Genomic DNA, 22,883 nt, shown 5'->3' with positions numbered 1-22,883 from the left:
TATAATTGATTTAGTGAAGTTGCTCTCATTCAGTAGAGGGCGACATGTGACGGCTTTTCTGCAGAACACGCAGTCTGTAGTGAAACTGACAACATGAGCAGCATGGCAGCTACAGAGGCCCGTAAAGTCATTGTTTACGGAGGAAAAGGAGCTCTGGGCTCTGCGTGTGTACAGCACTTCAGAGCTAAAAACTGGGTGAGTTAATCCAAAAGCCAACACAGAGCGTGTATTGTCGGAAATATTACATTAGTGAGTCCTCAGATGCTTCGTGTTATTAATGGTAACCACAAATGTCATGTATAAGTATGAATTATTAAATATATCTATAAATCACAATGCTTGTGGGCTGTTCAGCAAACTGTGCAACGTCAATGCAGCTAAGTTATGTGCTTTGTGATTTTACAGTGGGTTGCCTCCATTGATCTAAATGCCAATGAAGATGCAAATGCCAACATTACTGTTAAGATGACGGAATCCTTCACTGAGCAGGCCAGCCAGGTAACGTTATCAGTAATACCACGAGGAAGCCATTTGACTAACAGATGTTTATATGAATTTATATCCATAATGGATAAATACCTTCTCATACCTAACATAGAGTCCACTGGGTCCCTGTTTATGCAACAGTCCTGTTTAGGACACTGTTAGATCACTCATGTTGCATTCCATTTCGCCTACTTACATACTATGCTTTAAAAGTATATACTATTTTTGACACTGACTTTGAAAAGTTTATACATTTATGTACTTTAAAGGGGTGGTGCCACAGTGTTTCATGCATTCTGACTTGTTAAACGTGTTGGCTTCTCATGCTTGACATGGTCAACTTGTCAAAACAAACGAGTTGGACGTATGGCATAGTATTTCTGTGCCCGATACACTCCCCCAGTGTTCGTATAGGTTTCGGAAAGTTTTTTCGAAAATGAAATTCCCTTGCGTAACAACTTTTCTTAGTCCCTTATTAGACAATTCTCCTGGAAAAGCAGGCCCACGCGTCATCCTGCGAGATGAAAGAGCACGCCCACACGTTAGGGTTGTTCCGATACCGATACTAGTATCGGAATGCCACCGATACCACATAAAATTCTGGTATCGGTATCAGCGAGTACTTTAATCCATGTACTGATCCGATACCATTTTCTTAAACAGGACCTAGTTATACTCGCTAGCTTTGCTTAACATTGCAAACACTGCTCAGAATGCAAACATAGGAAGTGGTGCTGTGTCGTCACAAGCAACTGCTGCTTTGAGCAACGAAGAAGAAAGGAAAACGTGCTAGCAGTATGTCCGCTGTTTGGCAGTATTTCAGGGTGAACCAAACAGCCAGTATAACGGCGACTTAAGAAAAATAAATAATATTACTGTCAAATGTCTGTCAGATAATAAAAATACTCTGTATGTATTTGTTCATGTTTTATTAAAGGATAAGTCTGAAGCACATATAATTCTATGAATTCATACAGGGCTAGTAGTATATACAGCTTTACATAGATACACACCCAGGTAATGGATCAGTACTCTGTATCGGCCGATACCCCGCACAGGTATCGGAATCGGTATCGGGAAGGGAAAAAGGGTTTCGGAACATCTCTACCAGGCATCAACCAGGTAGAGCGGGAGAAGGAGCACGCGCACACGTCAACCAGCTGGAGCAAGAGAGAGAGAGCACAGTGTTCGTGAAGTTTAGCTGTGTTTGTTTGTTCACTGCATTTCGGTGAGGAATGTTATATAAACAGAGGATATAACACTAGATTTGCAGATCGTTTAAAATTGATAGATGGAACGGTCCCAGCGCTAAAAGATGCCGGTCATGAACCGCACGCAGTATGTGAAACTGAGTCATATGTCTGTGTTTTGTTGGCAATCGGCGCATACGTGGAAAAGGTAAACAACACAAACTTATAGTGAATCAACAGTTACGCAGGGATCATGCAATGTTGTATTGTGTGCCTGTGCTGTAGTTGTGCTTTGTGATTTTCAATAAAAGCTGAAAATGTATTTCGGCTCTGCTGTGATGATCCTTTTGTGATGAAGTTTCATCTACTTTTATACATCCAAACATTTTACGGAAAAAGAACAATCCACACATTTTAAATTTACATAAATTTACAGTAGACCACCTGGGCACTTGAGTAAAAATACTCATTTCAACATGCTACAATTTGGGACATACTAATTCTGATTTCAAATACTATTATGCAAATGTCTATGGTTGTATGAGCAGAACGGTGTAATACTGCATGCGCATAAAAAGTTGGATTAATTGATGTGTGTTACCTTAAACATGAATTTCTAATGCATTTGAATATCGCTCTCCGTCAGGTGACAACTGATGTCTGTGAGCTGTTGGGTGAAGAGAAGGTGGATGCCATCTTGTGTGTGGCTGGAGGTTGGGCAGGGGGCAGTGCCAAAGCCAAAAGTTAGTACACAACCTATTGCACACTAAAACACACTGACAATACTCTGAACACAGACTTCAATAATTAAAGAACTTTATTGTGATTAAATTAAAGCAACAACTTTGGCGTATGGTTCCCCCATGTGGTTGATAAGCGCAATTGTCTGTTATCAATGTCGTAAATACTGTCGCTGTATAAGCTTCCACGTGGGTAGCGCAATACACGTGAATTTGTTGACTAAGCAGAACCCGCTCTTACATCATGTCACTTCATAAACTGTGCATGTACTAAAGCACTCTTTTGGCTCCCGTGGGTATACTACTGGGCTATACTAATAGCTCAAACTAGATTCTGAGGTAGCAGCTTGTTGTTAGCCGTTAGCGCATAGCATGTTAGCTACATAGTAGTCATAACACATTTGCAGTCACCCAAAACACAACGCATGGACGTAAATGTGTTAAGTAACCAACTCAAATAATTTTCTGTAGTTACATTTTTGGAAACACACTCGCGACCAGGCGTTGTGCTTTGTGTAATAGGTGCAATCGTTAACTTACACTCAACTCGCTATGGGAATAGTGCCTAGCATAGTAAATATAGATAACGATACCATTAGTCTATGTGCATGAACTAAGGAATCAGCAACTTTTGACCATAAAACATTTATTGTGGTTTGGTAGAATTCGTTTACAAGCATAACATAATTTCGTGACGAGGCACGATCATGCTACGTAAACTATTTGAGAACCGGCAACATTACATAATCTCTAGTCTACCTTAAGGTTATAAATTGTGAACCAGTAACGTTAGTGCGCCAATAAACAACCTGAGCACAGCCTAATTACTAATAAACTCAAAAGTACAGGACAGTAAGAAAAATTTTACATATAAGACTTTCAAATCCAGTAGCGGGAAGGCTAACGTTAGGTCTCCATCCGTTTTGCAACCCTTTGCCTCTTCCAGCTCGCGCCACCGAGTGTAAGACCGTCAGATATTGATTCGTGTTCGGGCTCGTGTCCAATCACTCTCTCTCTTTTCCTCTTTGTTTTTTTTTGCTGGCTCTGCCATGGTGATGGTTTGGAGACTTGTGTTGAACTAGATCGTTTCGTCTTATTGTTAGATGTTGGCTAACTTCACCCAGGCTACGAGTAAAACGTGACGTATGCCATAAAGCAGGTGATGGGCGGGGCTTGTGAACCTACCCGCACACCAAAGTTACAAGTGTGATTTCAGCCGACAGAGGGCTGCTTAGGTAGCAGCGGTATTAAAATTTGTCCAGTTAAGAGTTGTCCTACCACTAAAATAATTTTAGAGAGATTATTTTAAGGTCGAAAAACTCTCTGTTGTTGCTTTAAGATTATACTGTATATTGTACAGCATATATGACTGTCCCTATATCTCAGCTCTCTATAAGAATGCTGATCTGATGTGGAAGCAGAGTGTGTGGACCTCCACGATTTGCAGTCACCTAGCAACCAAACACCTGCGAGAGGGGGGGCTGCTCACACTGGCAGGGGCTAAAGCAGCCCTGGGCCCAACAGTAGGTATGTGTGCTTTTATTTACAGTCTGATATTTACAGCAGCTGTGATGCAATAAACAATACATTGCCGTACAGTTCTTTTTCTCTCTCTCTCATTCTAGGGTGTATTGGTTATGGCATGGCTAAAGCAGCAGTTCATCAGTTGTGTCAGAGTTTAAGTGGGCAAAATAGTGGTCTACCCCCGGGGTCTGCTGCAATAGCCATACTTCCGTAAGAAACAGCTACATTTTATATCATATGTTTACAATATGTTTAAAAATCTTTTAATAAGGACTAATAAATAATTTTAGAGTTACTTTGGATACGCCTATGAACAGGAAGTTCATGCCAGATGGTGATGTCAGTACCTGGACACCACTAGAATATGTTACAGAGTAAGTGTGTGTGTGTGTGCGCGCGCGTGTGTGTGTGTGTGTGTGTGTGTGTGCGTGCGTGCGTGCGTGCGTGTGTGTGTGTGTGTGTGTGTTTGTGGACATGTTTTATATCCCGGTGGGGACCTAAACCTAAATGCACACCAACACATGGGGACTCGTGTCACCGTGGGGACCAAAATTGAGGTCCCCATGGGCAAAAAAGCTTATAAATTGTACAGAACAATATTTTTTAAAAATCTAAAAATGCAAAACGTTTTCTACGATATTTAGGTTTAGGGGTAGGGATAAAATATACAGTTTGTACAGTATAAAAAACATTATGCCTATGGACTGTCCCCACGGAGATAGTAAACCAGACCTGTGTGTGTGCGTGCGTGCGTGCGTGCGTGTGTGTGTGCGTGTGTTCATGTTTGTATATCCCGGTGGGGACCTAAACCTGAATGCACACCAACACATGGGGACTCCAATTTTGGTCCCCACGGGCAAAAAAGCTTATAAATTGTACAGAACAATATTTTTTTTAAATCTAAAAATGCAAAAAGTGTTCTATGATCTTTAGGTTTAGGGGTTGGGTTAGGGATAGGGGATAAAATATACAGTTTGTAAAGTATACAACTCATTAGTTGTTAGTAACTCGATAGTAAACCAGACATGCGTGTGTGTTTGTGTGTGTGTGTGTGTGTGTGTGTTTTGTTCTTGGTCAGTTCTTGTGTGTGTTGATGTTCAAGAGCAGTGATGGGCTTTCTGCATTATAGGTTATTTTTTAAGTGGACTACGGGAAAAGACAGACCTCCTTCAGGAACTCTGATGCAGCTTGTTACAACAGACAGAAAGACGGAGGCTACACCAGTGTCATGATCAATACAGTATGTGTGTGTGTGTGAAATCACAGCTTTTAGAATAGTCTCTGTGTGTGATACTTTCTTGGCTTTCTTGTTTACTTGTATCATGTCAACAAAATACTGTATATCCGGTTCTTTAAAAATAAGGTAAATGTTCAGTACGAATGTAAATGAGAGATTTATAAGACAACAGCAATAGACAGTTTTATTCTGATGAATTTTGCTTGTTTTCTAGCTCATAACATTTCAAGGACGTTTTGACAATCATACTGTCTACTTGTGACCATAGGAGGGCGCTGAAGGTTAATTTAATTACAGGTTCCCCTATGGGTCCATGCAGTTAAAATGCGATTATGCTGTGATCAGACTGGAATAGTGAGTCAACGTTGAAAAGAAAGCATTTTAAAGTAATGCAGCGTTTTCGGTTTATGAACTGGGCTTTATTGTAACAAAGTACAAGTGATTCCATACTTTTGACAATAAAAAATAAGAGAATGCTGGGTTTGAATTTAAATGGTACATATTACAAGTGGTAATGAATGTGGCTTCTTATAAAGGATACACACCTCTGCTATACACTCAAAAGTAAAAGTGCTTAATGATGCCTAAAATAACTCTCATAATGATAACGTCTTTACAATTAGTTCACTTTAAAATGCTGTAATAAAATCTATTCCACCCAAAAAAATATGTTCGCTCATGTACATCCGAACCCATATGACTTTATTATCTGAAACAACAATGCTATTTTCACTGCTTATGGTTATGCAACTGCTCTTTTTAAGAGTCTTTATGATCTTTTGTTGACCAAATCTCTTACCTCATTCAGTCCTGCTGGATTAAGATTTAACATCTGTACACTGTAGTGATTGCCATATATGGAATCATTGTGATGTTTGCTATTGGACTGCTGAAAATGTACCTGAATGCAAATGGACTATAGCTGTAGTCTTTAAATGAAGCTTAAGTGGCATGGAAGTGTTGAATGAGTGTTAATAAAACATTTCTGCACCTTTACACAGTCACCCCAAGGCTGAGCTTATGACAGGCGATTGATCAACAAATTGTTAATTTTTCTCCAAAAAAAATAAATTTGTGAATTTTGTGGTTGAATTACAACGGAAAGATTATTTAATAATTTCACAGAAGACATGATGCCGTTGTATCGCAGCAACAGCGAGAAAAACTGAAAAATTATTTAGTGCTCCCTCTTTCTTACATTTCTCAAAAAATATATATATTTCAGTGTTTTCTTTAGTTCTAAACAGAGGTGGGCAGTACTCGAGTATTTTTACTCTGAAGTATTTGTAGGTTTTATCGCAATGTTTTTAAAATGTTTACTTTACTGCATTAAATACTGCATTATAGATGTTTCTTACTCCACTACATTTCATAAATATTGTTACATTATGTTATGTTTATTTTTCTTTTATACTTAAAAATATAGCATTTTCTTACATTTACTCAAATATTTTTACTTGAGAAAAAATAGATGTTTTTAATGTACCTAAGTGAGAGGTAAATAATAACAGGTATTTATGAATTGTATTGGAGTAAAAAGTAGGCATATGCTACATTATGAGACTTTAGTACTGAAGTAAAAATGTTCTTATTGGCTATTTGTACTTCAGTAGAAAATGTAATTGAGTAGAGTAAAATACTTAACTGTCCACCGCTGGTTCTACATGATATCCTATGTGCTAGCAATGTCAAGGTCATGGGTTTGATTTAAGTCCTGATAAATGTATATCCTGATTTCACCTTACGCATGTCTGCCAAATGTGTTAATGTAAATGCACTTTCTCAGAGGCTGCAAAACAACAGATGGCAGAAATCATCATCATATTTACATAAAGGAGTTTATTTTAGGATTTCTTTTTTATAGGTCTATACTGATTTATTTTCATGCAATATTGGTGTGATGAGTATGCACATAAAAGTGAAACTTATTTATTGTGAAACACAGATCTTTAACATCAGTTGCAGTGTGTTTCTAAAGGGCCCCGTGAATTATCCATGAAATTACTGGCTTTCAACATTCATACAAAATGTGTTTGTGACAATTTCTGTTATTTTTTTAAATGGGAAGAGGTTTTTTTTACATTTTCTGTTGGAAATTGCTGGCTGATCAAACATTCAGATTGTCCAAAAGGGATAAATCAAATGTTTTGGGTGGTAAACAGACTATAGACTTTTTTTTCTAATTTGTTCATGTTGCTTTAGTTTTATTGGGCTTTTCATATTGGCCATCATATCAGACCCAAGCAGAAACATAACCCTCTTCATCATCAGTTTTGAAAGGTCACAAATGAATGCAAAACCTCATCTGAATTTCATTCACCCAGCAATTCTTTGTTGCCAATCTGCTTTTTTTTTACATGGGTGACTCCTCATTTCTGAGTCTAATCATTAATTTACTTTTAGGCCTATATTTCTCTCTTGCTGGTCATTGTTCTACATTGGAGACAACATATCAAGAGTTCATTTGCAAAAACAACCCAACTGCAGTTTGATTGATATTACGTGGAATGCACAAAGCATGATTTTTTAAACATTTAACATTTGCAAGTGAACTCTTCAAGAAAATGTAAATTTACTGCTAGAAATATTAAAGATACAGTATATTATTAACAACTCTATCATAAACCAAAGATTAATTTGTGAATTTTTTGGTTGAATTAAAACTGAAAGATTATTTAATAATTTCACATATGACAGGATGTCGTTGTATCGCAGCAACAGTGAGGAAAAACTGAAAAATGATTTAGTGCTCTCTCTCTCCCTCTCTCTCTTTCGGTGCCTGTTATCAGGCAGGGCAGCCCATAATTTCAGAGCTGAAAGAACGAGGTCATTGAGTTGCGGTTGCTACGGCAACATCACATCTAAAGAATAGTGAATGGTAAGAGCATCCAGCAAGCAGAGCTGAAGTTGTGTTTATGTTTTCTTTCTTTTCCACTCTTTGGTCTTCAGTTTTATTACCCTTCTCTAAATAACTCATTAGAATCTCCTAAAGGAACGTGCTTTTAAGTTTGGTCATAAACTCTTAAAGGGATAGTTCACGCAAAATTGCGAATTTTGTCATCATTTAGGACTTACTTTCTTCTGCAGAGCACAAAATTAGATATTTTAAATAATGTTGGTAATTGAACATTAGCGGTACCCATTCACTTCTATTCTATAGACACAAAACCAATGCAAGTCAATGGGTCCCGCCATTGTTTGGTTACCAACATTCTTCAAAATATCTTCTTTGTGTTCTGCAGAAGAAAGTCATAAAGGTTTGAAATGACAAGAGGGTGAATAAATGATGTTTTTTTGGTGAACTATCCCTTTAATGTGAATTCTTGCAATTTTGTGTAATACAGTATATCTTACTGTAATAGTTGTATATTACAAGAATGTCTTTAATAAAAAAAAAACTATATGAATATGTACGTGTGAGTTTTGATAGACCAATGTTCTGTATATAACATGCACATTTTTAATGTTTTTAGTATATCTATGAGAGAGAGAGAGAGAGAGAGAGAGAGGGGGGCATCTGTTATTGAAGCATAGTGTGGGGGTTGTTTTCAGCTTGAAAGTCTGCCAAAGGAACAAGACACCTTGGTACACTTAAATTCTGGAAACATTCTGCACTGACAATCTTACACAATGGTTTTAAAGATTTTGACATAATATTTTCTTGAAAGCAAGTTACAGACAGTGATTAAGAATAGGACTTTGGAAGTGTGTGATTGTGTGGTGTTAGACGCTTCAGTGTGTGTGTGTGTGACTGTTTCATCACATGCATTTTTTTACAGTAAGTGAGGAGCAGCAGGAGCTATGATGAGTATGGGTTTTCTTGCATTGTGTGTGTGTGTGTGTGTGTGTGTGTGTGTGTGTGTGTGCGTGCGTGCGTGCGTGTGTGTGTGTGTGTGTACTTTCTGCACCGGCTGTGGATTATTTTTAGAGAATCTGAAGTTGCATTAATATTTAATCAAAAGATTCAACAATGAAACCTACATGGATCTCCTTCTCTCCCTCTTTCCCTCTTTCCCTTTTTCTCTCTTTCTTTCTGTTTATCTGTATTTCTTTCTCTTTGAATGTACATATAGATGTGTGTGTGTTTTCATGTTTTTATATCCCAGTGGGGACCTAAACCTGAATGCACACCAACACATGGGGACTCGTGTCACCGTGGGGACCAAAATTGAGGTCCCCATGGGCAAAAAAAGCTTATAAATTGTACAGAACAATTTTTTTTAAAAATCTAAAAATGCTAAAAGTTTTCTATGATCTTTAGGTTTGGGGATAGGGGATAGAATATACAGTTTGTACAGTATAAAAACATTACGCCTATGGACTGTCCCCACGGGGATAGTCAACCAAAGCGTGTGCGTGTGTGCATACACTCAAAACCAGTACTCAGAGTAATTGCTTATGCAGGGTCAGAGCGGGCAATGTCTACTCTAAATGATGAGCAACATCCTTTGACATTCATTATGATCTCACTGGACTTAGCTGAAATGACCTGAATCAGGTTTACCACCATTTATTTACCGTTGTCTTTTTTTTTTTCTTTAGTGGTTTCATATTAATAAAATATTAATAGGCTAGGTAACAACACAATACAACAGGGAAATATGTCTGTTTAAATATGTGTGGAAGATTATCTTGATTGAATGTAACGATCAGTTTATATTTATTGAAATAGAAATCAGCTATATATTGACTTGTTGTAATGTCTGACCAATATGTTTACCACAATAATGTTTGTAGGCCTAATGGAATTTGTGTTTCAAACCTTTTAATTCCAACCTGTTTTGTTTTCATAATCTTAAAATTGAAAACCTTTAACAGTACCACGTGTTAAAGAGAAATATATAACAGAGCTATAAAAATGAACATCAAATATATGCAAAATTTTAAAAAGGCATATTGGAGACACCAAAAGATGTTCACTCCTGATATAAATTATTAGGTCACACTTCAATAGGGGGCAATTCTCGCTATTAACAAACCATTAATTACTACTTTTCCCCAATAAATTCTTAATTTGTTGCTTATTAATAGTTAGTAAGGTAGTTGTTAGGTTTAGGTATTGGGCAGGATTTGGGATGTGGAATATGGTCATGCGGAATTTGTGCTTTATAAGTACTAATAAACAGCCAATATGGCAATAATAGTAGGCATGCTAATAACAACTAGTTAATAGTAAGAATTGCCCCCTATAGCCTACTGAAGTGTTACCAATTATTATATTTTTGCTATAACATAGCTGTCATAAAAAGTTGTTCAAATATAAGTTTTTTATTTCACTATTTAACCTTGCCAATATAAAGAAAGAAATTTGTCAGTGGTGTGGCTTGTTTGGAAAATGCATGGATTTTCTTTCTTTTCGCATCATATGATTGATTGTGAATAAAAGACTTAATTAATTCACATATAGGCCTGATTTATGTATTACAATTTTTCATTACAAATTATATTAACAGAACAACAGTATAGCCTTTCAGTCAAATGTTACATTTGACATGTCATTATTTTACTTTAATGGGCATTTATTCAAGCTAAAATGGACTCCACAAGTTAGTGGAAAAACTGATGATCTATGTTATCGCAGCATGATCTGAGTTCCAAAGACCAGCATGTTATGTGCTTTAATGAATGCACGAAAATGCTGCATGGTCGCATTTTCTGTTTAGGCTATTTCAGGTTTACATATATACAGTACATGTAATAAAATGTGTTCTCCTATTTTAAGACACAGTCCTCGCTGGTCTTATCAACACTTTTCAGCATACAACTCCGAGAAGGCCCTGACGTTTTCTCGCAACCAAAGGGAAATCAGAGAGTGACACCTTGTGGTCATCTTTGATCAAGTCACTTTAGAGTCAGGAAGACAATTGATAAACACGAAGACATGGATATAGGGCCCTCTCAGTCTCATTATCCTGATCTCTCTCCCTTCCCTTCATTTATACAGCAGTGGAGTGGGTAAATTCCATTCCTTTAGACTCCCCTCTCCCCCTCTTCTTTCCCCATGAGACACAACGCACACAAAGAGCCCAGCAACCACTCTCATTAACTGACCTGTAGGGGGAGGGGAGGTGTGTGTGTGTGTGTGTGTGTGTGCGTGCGTGCGTGTGTGTGTGTGTGTGTGTGTGTGTGTGTGTGTGTGTGTGTGTGTGTGTGTGTGTGTGTGTGTGTTGTGTGTGTGTGGTGTGTGTGTGTGTGTGTGCGTGCTGTGCCTCTTCAAAGTATACCTTTGGCTTGCATTGTGTTTTAGACAGAAAACATGTAAATATTGACTAGCAGTAAAACACAACATAAAGCAAAAAAATTGTACAATGTGTGTGAATGTCTATGTGTGTGTGTTTACTCTGGGTATGTGTGTGTTTACACAATGTTTTGTAATAAGGAGCGTCTTGGTTTCAGCCATGGGAAAGAGAGGCTAAGAGAAAAAGTGAAGAAGGAGGTGAACTCTTGGGCCCTGGTTCCCTCTAAAACAAGAGAGTAATACAATCCAGATGCACTCTCTCTCTCCTCTCTCTCTCTCTCTCTCTCTCTCTCTTCTCTCTCTCTCTCTCTCTCTCTCTCTCTCTCTCTCCTCTCTCTCTCTCTCTCTCTCTCTCTCTCTCTCTCTCTCTCTCTCTCTCTCTCTCTCTCTCTCCTAAAGTTTATTTTTCTTCTAATACTTTCTTTAAATAAAATGCTTAAAAGAGATTGCTTTACTGTCTGAGACAAGAATATAATAAAATGTAAAAAGTAAAGGATTCAAAAAAACGAAAATGTGTATAAAAATGGGAGAGAGGGAGAGAGTCAGTCTGTATGTATGTGGGAGAGCAAGTCTCTGGTGTGAGTCATAAAGAAAGATGGAAAAATACAAGTAGAGAAGCACTGACTCTCCTCTAGTTGCAGCTCTGCAATAAATGCGTGCAATGCTGTTTTTTCATGCTATATTGAATCTACAGTAGCACAGACTGCAGTGTGTCATCGGTGACATGTATGGGCAGGTTCTCTGAACAAACATTTTAATAACTTACAGTAATTGCATTCCATTATATTTTGCTCTAATTGGCCAACTTGTCAGACTCTACTGTAAGGAAAGACCCTCCAATTTCCATAAGCTTCTTCTCCCGCTCCCTGCCTCCCTCCTCCCTCACTCCTACCCTCCCCCTCTCCTCTTCTGTCCTCTCCGCTCTGCTCCTCTCTCACAGCAGAGCCCGCGTGTGATTTGACAGTCGCATCTCTCCGTGCGTCCGCGAGCGCGCGTGTGTATGTTTACGATCGTCGTGCTCCACGTGCGGCGTGTTGATGCGCTCCTCGCGCGCTGTCGGTAACAGAAACCATGACCGGCGCGCCGCGCGATCCCTTCTATTCCTCTCCATTCGGTCCGTTTTACCGGAGACACGCGCCCTACCCGGTGCAGCCAGAGTACCGGATGCATGAGCTCAACAAACGGCTCCAGTCCCGGCCCGAGGTAAGTGATCACTTATAATAAAACAAAAGCTCACTGTAGATCACCAGATTCGGTTGCATAATGAAAAGTATAATCAGGTATACATTAATAATAAAGCAATTCAATGTAGACGGCAGGCTAAATCTTAGTGGTAATCTTACCTTCAAACATACAATAAAAGAATAAGTTTCACTTTAAAATGAGATTGTACATTAGTTAACGCAATAGTTTACATGAACTAATAATCATTCCTTTGATTGCACTTATTAATACCAGCTTTGTTCATTTCTTCATACTAACACATGGTGGACATTAAAAGTGTGCGTTAACTTTAGTAAAACAGTAAACATAGTTTTGATGTTAACCAATAATAATAAATAAATAAATCATTTATTAGCCTACATTAAAATATTATTCGTTGTTAGTTCATGATATCAAATACCAATAACTAACGTTAACATTATACAACCTTATGATAAAGTGCTACTGATACATTTGAGTTATAATCTATAGATCATTGATAGATAAACCAAAGAAAGATCCTACCGTTCAGTTGCACAGCACTGCATTTTTTTGCAGTGATAAGATACCAAATGCACTATTGATTTAAAGTTATTGTCACGATGTGATTAAAATGTTTATGTTTTAGTGTTATTTAGGTGATATTTTATTTTAATGAATCCTTGCTACTGTGTAGTTACACAATAAGTACTAAGTATTAATTAACATAGGGTTACTATAAGGTTTGGGTTAGGTTTAGGATTGGCTACTTGGAATTATTCATAACGTTATTACTGTTTTAAGTGCATGTTACATGTTACAAGGACACAAATAAAAATAAAATAGTTTTACCGGTTTAGTTTGGATTTTGAGTCACTGGCCCTCCATAATACAAAAAGAGGAAAAACAGTGCACTGTAACCAATATAATTTCTATATTATTTTATAAATAATATAGATATTCCCCAAATCTAAATTGCAGCACAAGCTAATATTCACCCCTCTTGATGCCTTTGATGTGTGTGCAAAAATAATCTGCAATAAATTGAACACATGGAATATTGCCTCTGCTCAGCGAGAGCCTTGCGAATAACAGAAAGCACAAAAAACGTATCAGCAGAGGTATTGCAGTTTGATGGATAGCCCTGACAGAGAGTGAACTATTGGAATGATGACCAACAGAAATATCCCTCATTTGCAATACATTTTCAAACACATTTACAATATGTAAACACTCCATTATAAGAATTGCAAAGGTTTTAGCGCTGTCAAAATACAGTCTATTATCATGTCCGATATGATCAAGTGAATCTCAATAACATGGTAGCTGTCGTTGGGGTGAGCCGACCTTGGGTGTGTGTTTATAATAAACAGAGTGCTTTGAAATAACAATCACTCTGCCAAGCCTAATTATGGTCCTTTTTGGGTCATTCAGGGGCCACTTCTCTGTCTTATTCAGTGTTAAATGTGTCCAAACGTGTGTGTTGATGTGTGATCCCACAGGACTGTGACATTCTCTGGTGGGATTCATTCTGTACTGAGTTCTTTGAAGAGGATGCCACATTAACACTTTCGTTTTGCTTGGAGGAAGGACCCAAGACGTACAGTAAGTGTGTGCCGGGCCGTATCCACTATAGACCTGATGGGGATGGGGATCAATATTTATAACAGTGTTCGATAAATATGTTTTTAATCAGAAGATTCCTAAACAATTACATGTGGTCTTCCTCAATATTGAACATTTTACAGTATATTTTGTGTAAATATCACAATGATGATGAGATAATGGTGTCTACCTGATTATCGCATTATTATGGGATAGTTCACCCAAAAATGAAAATTCTGTCATGAATTACTCACTCTCCAGTTGTTCCAAACCTGAATAAATTTCTTTGTTTGGTTGAACACAGAGAAATAAATTTGGATGAATGCTTCTAACCAAACAGTTTCTGGACCCCATTGACTACCATAGTAGGAAAAATGACAATGGTAGTCAAAAGTGCCCCAGAACTGTTTGCTGTCCTACATTCTTCAAAATATCTTCTTTTGTGTTCAAGAGAACCAAAATATATATATATTTTTTTTCCCTATTATGGTAGTCAATGGGGTCCAGGAACTGTTTGGTTACAAGCATTCTTCCAAATATCTTTCTCTGTGTTCATCAGAACAAAGAAATTCATACAGATTTGGAACAACTCCAAGGTAATTGATGACAGAATTTTTATTTTTAGGTTAACAATCCTTTTAATCCATATAAGAGTTAATTAAGATAGAAAATATGCGCATGTGTGTATGAGTAGCATGAGTAGGTTTTCATCAACTATTTAGGTACAGTTAATATTGCATAAAAAGAGAGAGAGTGAGTTCGGATTCATTTTAGCTTGTTTGGGCTAGACAGTTGTGCTGGATTTCACATTCTCATTCATTCCTTATTCACTGTGTATGTGGTGAGATTTGATTGACAGGTCTGGGGTGTTCAAATAAATATAGGCCTGCAGACTTCACACACCTCCACTGCAGTGATTGACAGCTCCAGAGCACTAACTGTTCTGTGCACACGCTCAGCCTGCTGGACTTAATGCCTGCGGCTCTATTCAGCAGCCTGTTTGTTTCTAACTCTTGGGGACCACACACTGAGACACACACACATACATTTACGGTTGCCAGTAGGGTTGTTTGGCCAACGTGCCACTTAACTTTGAGTCTCTCTCATCATGGGCATGAGCAAACAAATAAAAACTTGCATATGAAGTTCACGCCACTTTCACTTGGCAATAAGCAAACACATCACAGTGATATCTTAAGAAGGAAATTGCCCTCTCCTCACATATTTCTCTCATCCACTTCGTTTTTTCTTTTCCAGCCATTGGCCGCACCCTCATCCCTCGTTACTTCAGTTCTCTCTTTGAAGGCGGAGTCTATGAGTTGTTTTTCGAGCTGAAACAAACAAAGGAGTCGTTTAACAACTCAACTATTACTGTCGACTCTCATCACTGTACTATGACAACACAACACGGCAAACCAACGTTCACTAAGGTACGGTACGGTAAGCACGCTCACAGAAATGTGGCTCGGTGTGTCTTTGCTTTCTCATTTTGAGCGCTAATGTATTCCTCATTGTGAATTCTGGGCTAGAACTGCACAAAACAAAAAAGGAAAATAAAACCCCGCTCTCTCCCTCTGCCTCCTTTCTCTCTTTCTCGCTCATCCACTCAAATCACTTTTTTTTTAGCTAGGGGTTTATGCTGCAAAATTCTAGGATGATCTGCTATGTAAACTCTCATATGTTGTCATTAAGCAAGTACATTACATAAACGCTCTTGCTTATATCCAAATTGTATCACATGATAGTTTGTTCGCAAACAAGGCCGCCACGTTTGTAAGACAGCTGGAATGCCTGACTTCCATCTTTTGGACTGAGTGTCCTATGCAATATTCATATGATACACCACTATAGAATGCAAATTTTTCCACCTGTCACTTAGAGGGAGAGAGTTTTGTCCAACTTTGCTCTTTTGTAAATGAACATTTGTGAATTAAATATTAATTTGCAAGACCGTGTGTTGTAGCTAAGTTATACAGATACTGCTCCCAAGTGTGTGTATGTATACTGAAGGCATTGATCAGAGCGTGTCTGCTGGGATTACATCCCTCCCGTTGCCATGCCAACCTCGCAGCTACCCTCCGTTCCCCCGGCAACTGAATGTTGGGGTTCAGAGTTCCATACAGAGAATCTTGCTTGTGCAGAAAATACTGCTTTAATGAGAGAACTGTATAATTTCGTATGATTTAAAAATAATGAAAAACCAAAAGTGGTCAGGTCACTGCTATGATTTTGTAATTTGAAAGATAATCACGAGAACGAGGGAGATTATCTCTCTCGTTTCCACAGCAAATACGTGTTAATTGAGCTAAGTATAACTGAAGGGGGATAAGAGACACACACACCTGATTCAGTTTCTGTTTTTTTGACAGGTGTGTACTGAAGGTCGTCTTATTCTTGTGTTCACCTTTGATGACCTCATGAGAATCAAAACATGGCACTTTACCATCACACACTACAGTGAGCTCATTCCTCGCAGTGTTTTGGCTGTTAATGTGAGTGATATCTATTATATTATTTTTATAGTTTTAAACATTCCCCACTACAAGATAACCCGAATGACCTAGAATGGCAATATGCGCAGAATACCGTATCTCAGAATACTGTACAATACCGCAAAATGCTCAACTCGACTTTTCATTTCCTGTGTGACAAATGGACTGGAACTAATATCAGCTGCAGTCCCCTTCTTGACTCATTATAGGATCAGACTAACAAGAATTAAGTGTTTTTACAGCAAATGTGCATAAAAACGCAAAATATATTTTTTTGTTCTGAGATAATAAATAGATTTTATTCTAAATCTTTATGGGACAGGAAGATAGTTAGTTAGTTAGTTATGACATACACAAAAGATATGACTACACAAAATTGAATGATTTTTTTCCAAGATAAGAACTGAACATTATGTGAGGTCATGTGGAAAAATGTAACATACTAACTGTTGTTACAAACTGCGTACTACAGTATACATTTAATTTTTAGTTTTGGCATGTACATAATAAAATAAAATAGTCAAGAATGGTTATATATTTTAATATGTATAGTATGAAAGTATTTATATTATTGTAGGGCTGTCAAACGATTCATCGTTTGCTAAATAAATGTTTTTGTTTATAAAATATGTGTGTGTACTGTATATAATAATTAGGAATATATAAATACATAAACATGCATGCATATTTACATGTATGTATTTACATGTGTATATACATTTTTATATATTATATATAATCTATATTGAATATAAATATTTAACATATAATTTTTTTTCTTATTATTATACTTTTAAAATATACTTTATTTTAAAGTGTTACCAAATTTCCTACTATGGTAGTCAATGGGGTCCAAGACCTGTTTGGTTATAAGCATTCTTCCAAATATCTTTCTCTGTGTTCATCAGAACAAAGAAATTTATACAGATTTGGAACAACTGGAAGGTGAATAAATGATGACAGAACATTTGTTTTTGGCTGAACTGTCCCCTAAGTTGATCTCACGTGAGTCATTTATAGACCGTTTCATCGGACGCGCGCGCGCCTGACCCCCAGTTAACTTCCGGTTTGTGTTTGGCTAGTGTCTGATAATATAACTATTTATATTTTATTTAATTTATGTTCATATTAATTAGTATTATTATTTTACTATATAATACTTGTTGAATTTTGTTGTATGTTCATTTTATTAAATAAACAATTTGTTGAATGGGTCCTGTAGTTTTTGTCGCATTTAAACAAACCGTATGGTACAATGACATCTAGCGGTTGAGCTTGGTATCGGAGTCTAAATTAAAATAATTTGGAGAGACAAGTTTAGCCAAGTAACGGTTCTTATCGGTTTCTTTTGCTTGTTATCAGAAATAATCTACAGGCACTCTATTGTTTGTGAATGTGTACAGGAAGTTAGTTGGGGGGGTCATAAAAGTGTGCATGCGCAATAACGTTTATTTATGTTGTTAAGATAAAACCATCTATATATTTGCTATTTGTTCCTACGTACATTTCTGTAACTCAGTTGTTGGAGCATTGTGTAGTAGGCTAGCAGCGTAAAAAGCCATGCTAATAAACTAATAAAAATGTAGACCTTGAATATGCTGTACTAAGTCACTTAGGATAAAAGCATCTGACAAATGCATAAATGTGAACTGTATAGATATCAGCTATACAGTACATATAAACTCTCACTTAAAGGTGATCTAAACGTATCTGTTCTTTATTAAGACATCATCAGATTTCTATCTAAATTAACATATTCATATTATGCACAGTATTCATTTGTTTGTACACACAGGCGTCCTCAGATGTATTCACAGGTAACAGGTTGTAGTCAGGCAAAAACATATTTCTTTTTCAGTCCTTTTTTATCAATCAAGGTGAAAGCATCCAAACCTTTTAGCTAAGCTGTCAGAATGTTGCCATGGAAACATATCCTGTAATGAATTAGAGCTCTATCTGGATGGAGCACAAAAAAGAGAGAAAATAAATGGACTTTTGTCTGTATGTGTGTGTGTCTGTTAGGCACAAGACCCTGGAGCTGTCGAGCAACTGTCCAAAAACATCAGTCGAGTGGGACTTACCAACCTCACACTGAACTACCTCAGAGTATGTTTCAATCATACAAACAAACTATACATATATAGTCAGATTTAGATTCAAACAGTTGTAAATTTGGAAGATTTGAAAGACTAGAAATATTTTTTTTTGCTTGTGTGTAGTTGTGTGTGATTCTGGAGCCAATGCAGGAGTTGATGTCTAGGCATAAGACATACGGACTGAGTCCCAGAGACTGCTTAAAGACCTGCCTTTTTAATCAGTGGCAGAGATTGACAACACCACCAGGTCTCTCACACACACACGCACACGCACACGCAAACACACACACACACACACACACACACACACACACACACACACACACACACACACACACACACACACACACACACACACACACACACACACTGCGTCCCTCCCCTACATTCGTCAATACATCTCTTGTTTCATGGCCTCTCTTACACCGTGTCTACACTGGACGCGGCACAGCATCCAGTGTGGACAAAATTTTAAATTATAATGGGTTCTAATGCGCTCTATTGTCTTTTGTCCGGTGTAGATACGGTGTTAGCTTCATTTCACTTTAAACACTGTTTTGAAGCAATGATACATTATAACAGCATTGTTTATCTACTCTCTCCCCCTCCCCAGCCTTTCATTATGTTGTGTTCTTTTTTAAGAGCTACACAAAGTCATTACATTTACAGTAGTTTCTTTCATACATTGTAAACATGTTTCATATTCATTATTAACATTTCAAAGTGCTGAACACAAGCTGTTAAAGGGTTTGTGATCTACATTAATTAATTAATGCTTTGACCTTGCAATGTTATTTATGTTGTTTTACAGCACTTTTCCAAAAAAGAACTACCTCCTGCTGTTCAGTGACAGTAATTCATTTACTTTCACTGAACAACACGGGTATTGTTCTTTCAGACAACGCTCTCTTTTTCCTCATTATATTTTTCCTATTTACTCTTTGGCAGCCTTATCGCATAGTATTCACAAGAGTGAATTTTATGTAGTGAAATCTTCTCAAATAAGTTCATGTATGTTTTTGTGATGATGCCTTTTGACTGTTGTTAATTGTTCTGTTTTAGTCGGACCCTCGCCCACCTTCAAGACAGAAGTATTTCCCACTAATCCCAAAAAATGTATGTTTCATCTGTACAGCTCAAGTTCACAGTGCTTACACACAGCATATATACATGTGTGTGTGTACATACAGACTGTATAAATTTGATTTTTTTAGACAATTCCACCTTAGCTATGTAAGCTATTTATTTTACTTTGTACTTGTGAAAAAATATTAAAATTCATGTTTGAAAATGTCTTTGATTTAAATGTAAATTTTGATAGAACTGATAGAAAATGATTTTCTGATAGAAAATGTCACATTATTTGCAATGTATTTTTGTGTGACTGAAAACAAGACGTGCAAAATCACGCCAACCGCAATTTCATTTACAGGCCTTAAAACTAAGCTTTCACAATTTTTTTCAGAACCAGCAAACACTAATAATTCCTTTATTAAATGCAAATGTGTTTGTTTTATTTTCCTTTATATATTGGAATCAATATTGCCATATGAATTCTTGATATTGATTTAGTTTGTAGTTATGATATGGTGTATCTGTACCTTCTGTGCAGTAGTGTAAACACCCGCCCATCTTCTTTTTCACTCCTATCACAACATTCATCAAAATCAGTGTTGATTCACTTTCCGCTCTGATGTGTTCTGATTGACAGCAGAACCAGCCAAACCAGCAGCAAAGAGACGGAGAAGGAGGAACTCAGCTGGTAGCGCATCTAACAACGGCACAGGAAACAGCAAAAAGCGCAGCCCAGCCAATAATAATAACTTCAGCCTGCCTTCACAGGTATGTCTACATACACACACAAACACTTCATACAGAGACACACATACAGAGAAGACCTATACTAGACCTACATTATACTGAGACTTACTACAATATATATGAGGATCGTCTAGATGCTTGTAAATATGTGTGTATTTGTGTGTGTGTGTGTGTGTGTGTGTGTGTCTGTGTGAATAAAAGAGAAAGAATAAGCAATATAGAGAGGAGACAGTATAGACAATATAATAAGCAACATAGAGAGGAGACAGAGAGCAGCTAACCCACCTTAACTGTTTCTTTCCAGATTGTCCATTTCTATGCATTGTAGACATCGGCACTGTATTATTTATTTAAAATAACTGTAATGTTTTCATTGTTTATACTAAATAACAGTTTTCACTTTGATTATAATTTGTAGAGTAATTTTTAATATATAGTCATTTGTGCAGTCTGATTAATTTGTTTGTAATTAAGACTAATTAGCTGTAATTGATTTGATGATAATTAGTATTGTCCGTCTCTGGTCCCCAGCCTAAACGTGTCGCCGGGGAAACGAGGGGTGGCGGGTGGCTGGAGGCGGAGCTTAGGTAGGTGAGTGACACATGCAGACAGTTATCACGCAGCATGTGCTGTCTTAACGAGCTACTTAGCAATGCAAATCTGCTAAATTAGCACATATGTTGTTATTTAGGTGTTCTCTATCTGAAACAATCCAATTAAAGACCAAAGAAACAAGGTTGCAGACAAGTTGTGAGCACGTGTGTGTATGCGTACGAGTGCGTGTTGAACAAAGCTTATGTTTCCAGCACACTCTGTTACATGCAAAAACATTCATCTTTCTCATTTAGTCTTAAATATTTCTTGTAGTTTTGTGCATTGTGCTGTGTGCTTGAATAGCCTTATTACAAGTTCAGGTTTTGCAAAAAAAGCAATAAAATATTCTGCTTCTGTTGTTCTTTCTCTCTCCCTCTTCATCATTTTCTTTCTACACCTCCGCCATTCTCTCTCCCCCTCTTTCGCTCGACCCCCTGCGTCTCTGTTTACGTCAACACTCTCTCTCTCTTGCTGTAGGATGTGATGATGGTAGGGGAGCCCTCTCTTATGGGAGGGGAGTTGGGTGACGTGGACGAGCGTTTGATCACACGCCTTGAGAATGAACAATTTGACCCTGTCAACGGTCTCCATGATGACAGTCTCCATGACTACACCAACTCACCGACACTTGGAAATGGGAGCTCCTGGAATGGGCAGCACCCTGGCAACCAGGACAGTAAGCCTGATACCATGGCAACGCAGCAGTTGGAGTAGTGTGATCTGACAGTGGGTAGCTATGGCAACAGTGCTGTCAAGGGATGAGGGTATTTTGAACTGTAGAGGAGAAATTGCAGGCGAGAAGGTGTATGTGTGAGTCCGTTTGAGTGTGTGTGTATGCTCGGTTGTGTGCATGCTTGCATTCATGTTGGCGTGTGACATGGTATTCCGTACTTCAAATGAACAGCTTTAATTGTTTTAAGTATTCCAAAAAAAGGACAGCTAATTGTTTTGGTGATCAGGTGGGTAAAGACCCGGTGATAGCCTTGTATATACAGATCTATCAATTCATTTCATATCAGAATTTTTTCAGCCCTTTTTAAAGCTAAGTGGATGTCTCAGCTTTGTTCAGTAATGTACTGTTTGGTTTAGCTTCCAGTTAATGACAAAACTCCCATTGTGAACGCTATAGCGTTTTTTAGCATAAAGACAAATATCATTATTGCCCTTAAGTTGAATGCTTATTGTAAAACACCTGCAGGTTTGTGTTGTTAGTTGTGTATTTTATGTATGGTTTTCAAAGATTTGCATTAATAAAATGTGTTTGGTTATGATATCAGACTATGCACTGTCATTCAGTCAATGCATTTGTTTCATGCATATGGCAAAAAATTGAGGAGAATGAATATAATCTAAATAAATAAAAGATGAAATAAGAGAATAAATAAATTGATTCGATTTCTACTGCATATCAAGTCATAAAAGTCATAGATAAATGTACATAATAAATATAAATGTAAAATGTTTTTTATAATGGTTTCATTTGTGAATCTATTTTTCCCTCCAGTGGCCAAATATGTGTACTACATCTGCAACTCATACTTGTGTCAAAACATTGTGGCCCGGTTTCACAGACAAGGCATAAAGCTAGTCCCAGACTAAAATGAATGTGTGACATGTTTTAAATGAATATAACTTGCCCAGAAATATCTTTAAAAAATATCAGTGCCATTATTTTGTC

At 37.4% G+C, this 22,883-nt stretch overlaps 2 protein-coding genes across 4 annotated transcripts; both read left to right on the top strand.

The window, feature by feature from the left end:
• Positions 1-60: 60 nt before the first annotated feature.
• qdprb.1 (quinoid dihydropteridine reductase b, tandem duplicate 1) lies at positions 61-10,481 on the top strand. Its single transcript, XM_057331316.1, has 7 exons — positions 61-195; positions 406-498; positions 2,323-2,419; positions 3,803-3,943; positions 4,042-4,150; positions 4,231-4,314; positions 5,070-10,481. Exons 1-7 carry the CDS (start codon positions 94-96, stop codon positions 5,170-5,172), a joined length of 729 nt encoding a protein of 242 aa, XP_057187299.1. The 5' UTR covers positions 61-93; the 3' UTR covers positions 5,173-10,481.
• Positions 10,482-12,326: 1,845 nt separating this feature from the next.
• ldb2b (LIM domain binding 2b) lies at positions 12,327-22,476 on the top strand. 3 transcript variants are annotated; one of them, XM_057332824.1, is made up of 10 exons: positions 12,327-12,618; positions 14,100-14,202; positions 15,460-15,632; positions 16,572-16,694; positions 18,717-18,800; positions 18,914-19,037; positions 19,853-19,906; positions 20,502-20,632; positions 21,143-21,198; positions 21,683-21,798. In XM_057332824.1, exons 1-10 carry the CDS (start codon positions 12,487-12,489, stop codon positions 21,687-21,689), a joined length of 987 nt encoding a protein of 328 aa, XP_057188807.1. In that variant the 5' UTR covers positions 12,327-12,486; the 3' UTR covers positions 21,690-21,798. The 3 variants fall into 3 exon arrangements, with proteins under 3 accessions (XP_057188807.1, XP_057188808.1, XP_057188805.1); XM_057332825.1 differs by having other exon boundaries at positions 21,143-21,202; positions 21,683-21,795; XM_057332822.1 differs by lacking the exon at positions 21,143-21,198 and having other exon boundaries at positions 12,328-12,618; positions 21,683-22,476.
• The last annotated feature ends 407 nt before the right edge of the window (positions 22,477-22,883 follow it).

The sequence above is a fragment of the Triplophysa rosa genome, linkage group LG4, assembly GCF_024868665.1.
Source record: "Triplophysa rosa linkage group LG4, Trosa_1v2, whole genome shotgun sequence".
Classification (NCBI taxonomy): domain Eukaryota; kingdom Metazoa; phylum Chordata; class Actinopteri; order Cypriniformes; family Nemacheilidae; genus Triplophysa; species Triplophysa rosa.
This window is presented reverse-complemented; position numbering and strand designations above follow the sequence as displayed.

Excerpts from the sequence above, each read along its gene's own strand:
- qdprb.1 (XM_057331316.1), top strand. The coding sequence starts at position 94 with ATGAGCAGCATGGCAGCTACAGAGGCCCGTAAAGTCATTGTTTACGGA. Across the intron at positions 499-2,322 it reads TCACTGAGCAGGCCAGCCAG|GTGACAACTGATGTCTGTGA; the intron begins GTAACGTTATCA and ends GCTCTCCGTCAG. Across the intron at positions 2,420-3,802 it reads GGGCAGTGCCAAAGCCAAAA|CTCTCTATAAGAATGCTGAT; the intron begins GTTAGTACACAA and ends CCTATATCTCAG.
- ldb2b (XM_057332822.1), top strand. The coding sequence starts at position 12,487 with ATGACCGGCGCGCCGCGCGATCCCTTCTATTCCTCTCCATTCGGTCCG. Across the intron at positions 14,203-15,459 it reads GGAAGGACCCAAGACGTACA|CCATTGGCCGCACCCTCATC; the intron begins GTAAGTGTGTGC and ends TTTCTTTTCCAG. Across the intron at positions 18,801-18,913 it reads TCACACTGAACTACCTCAGA|TTGTGTGTGATTCTGGAGCC; the intron begins GTATGTTTCAAT and ends GCTTGTGTGTAG.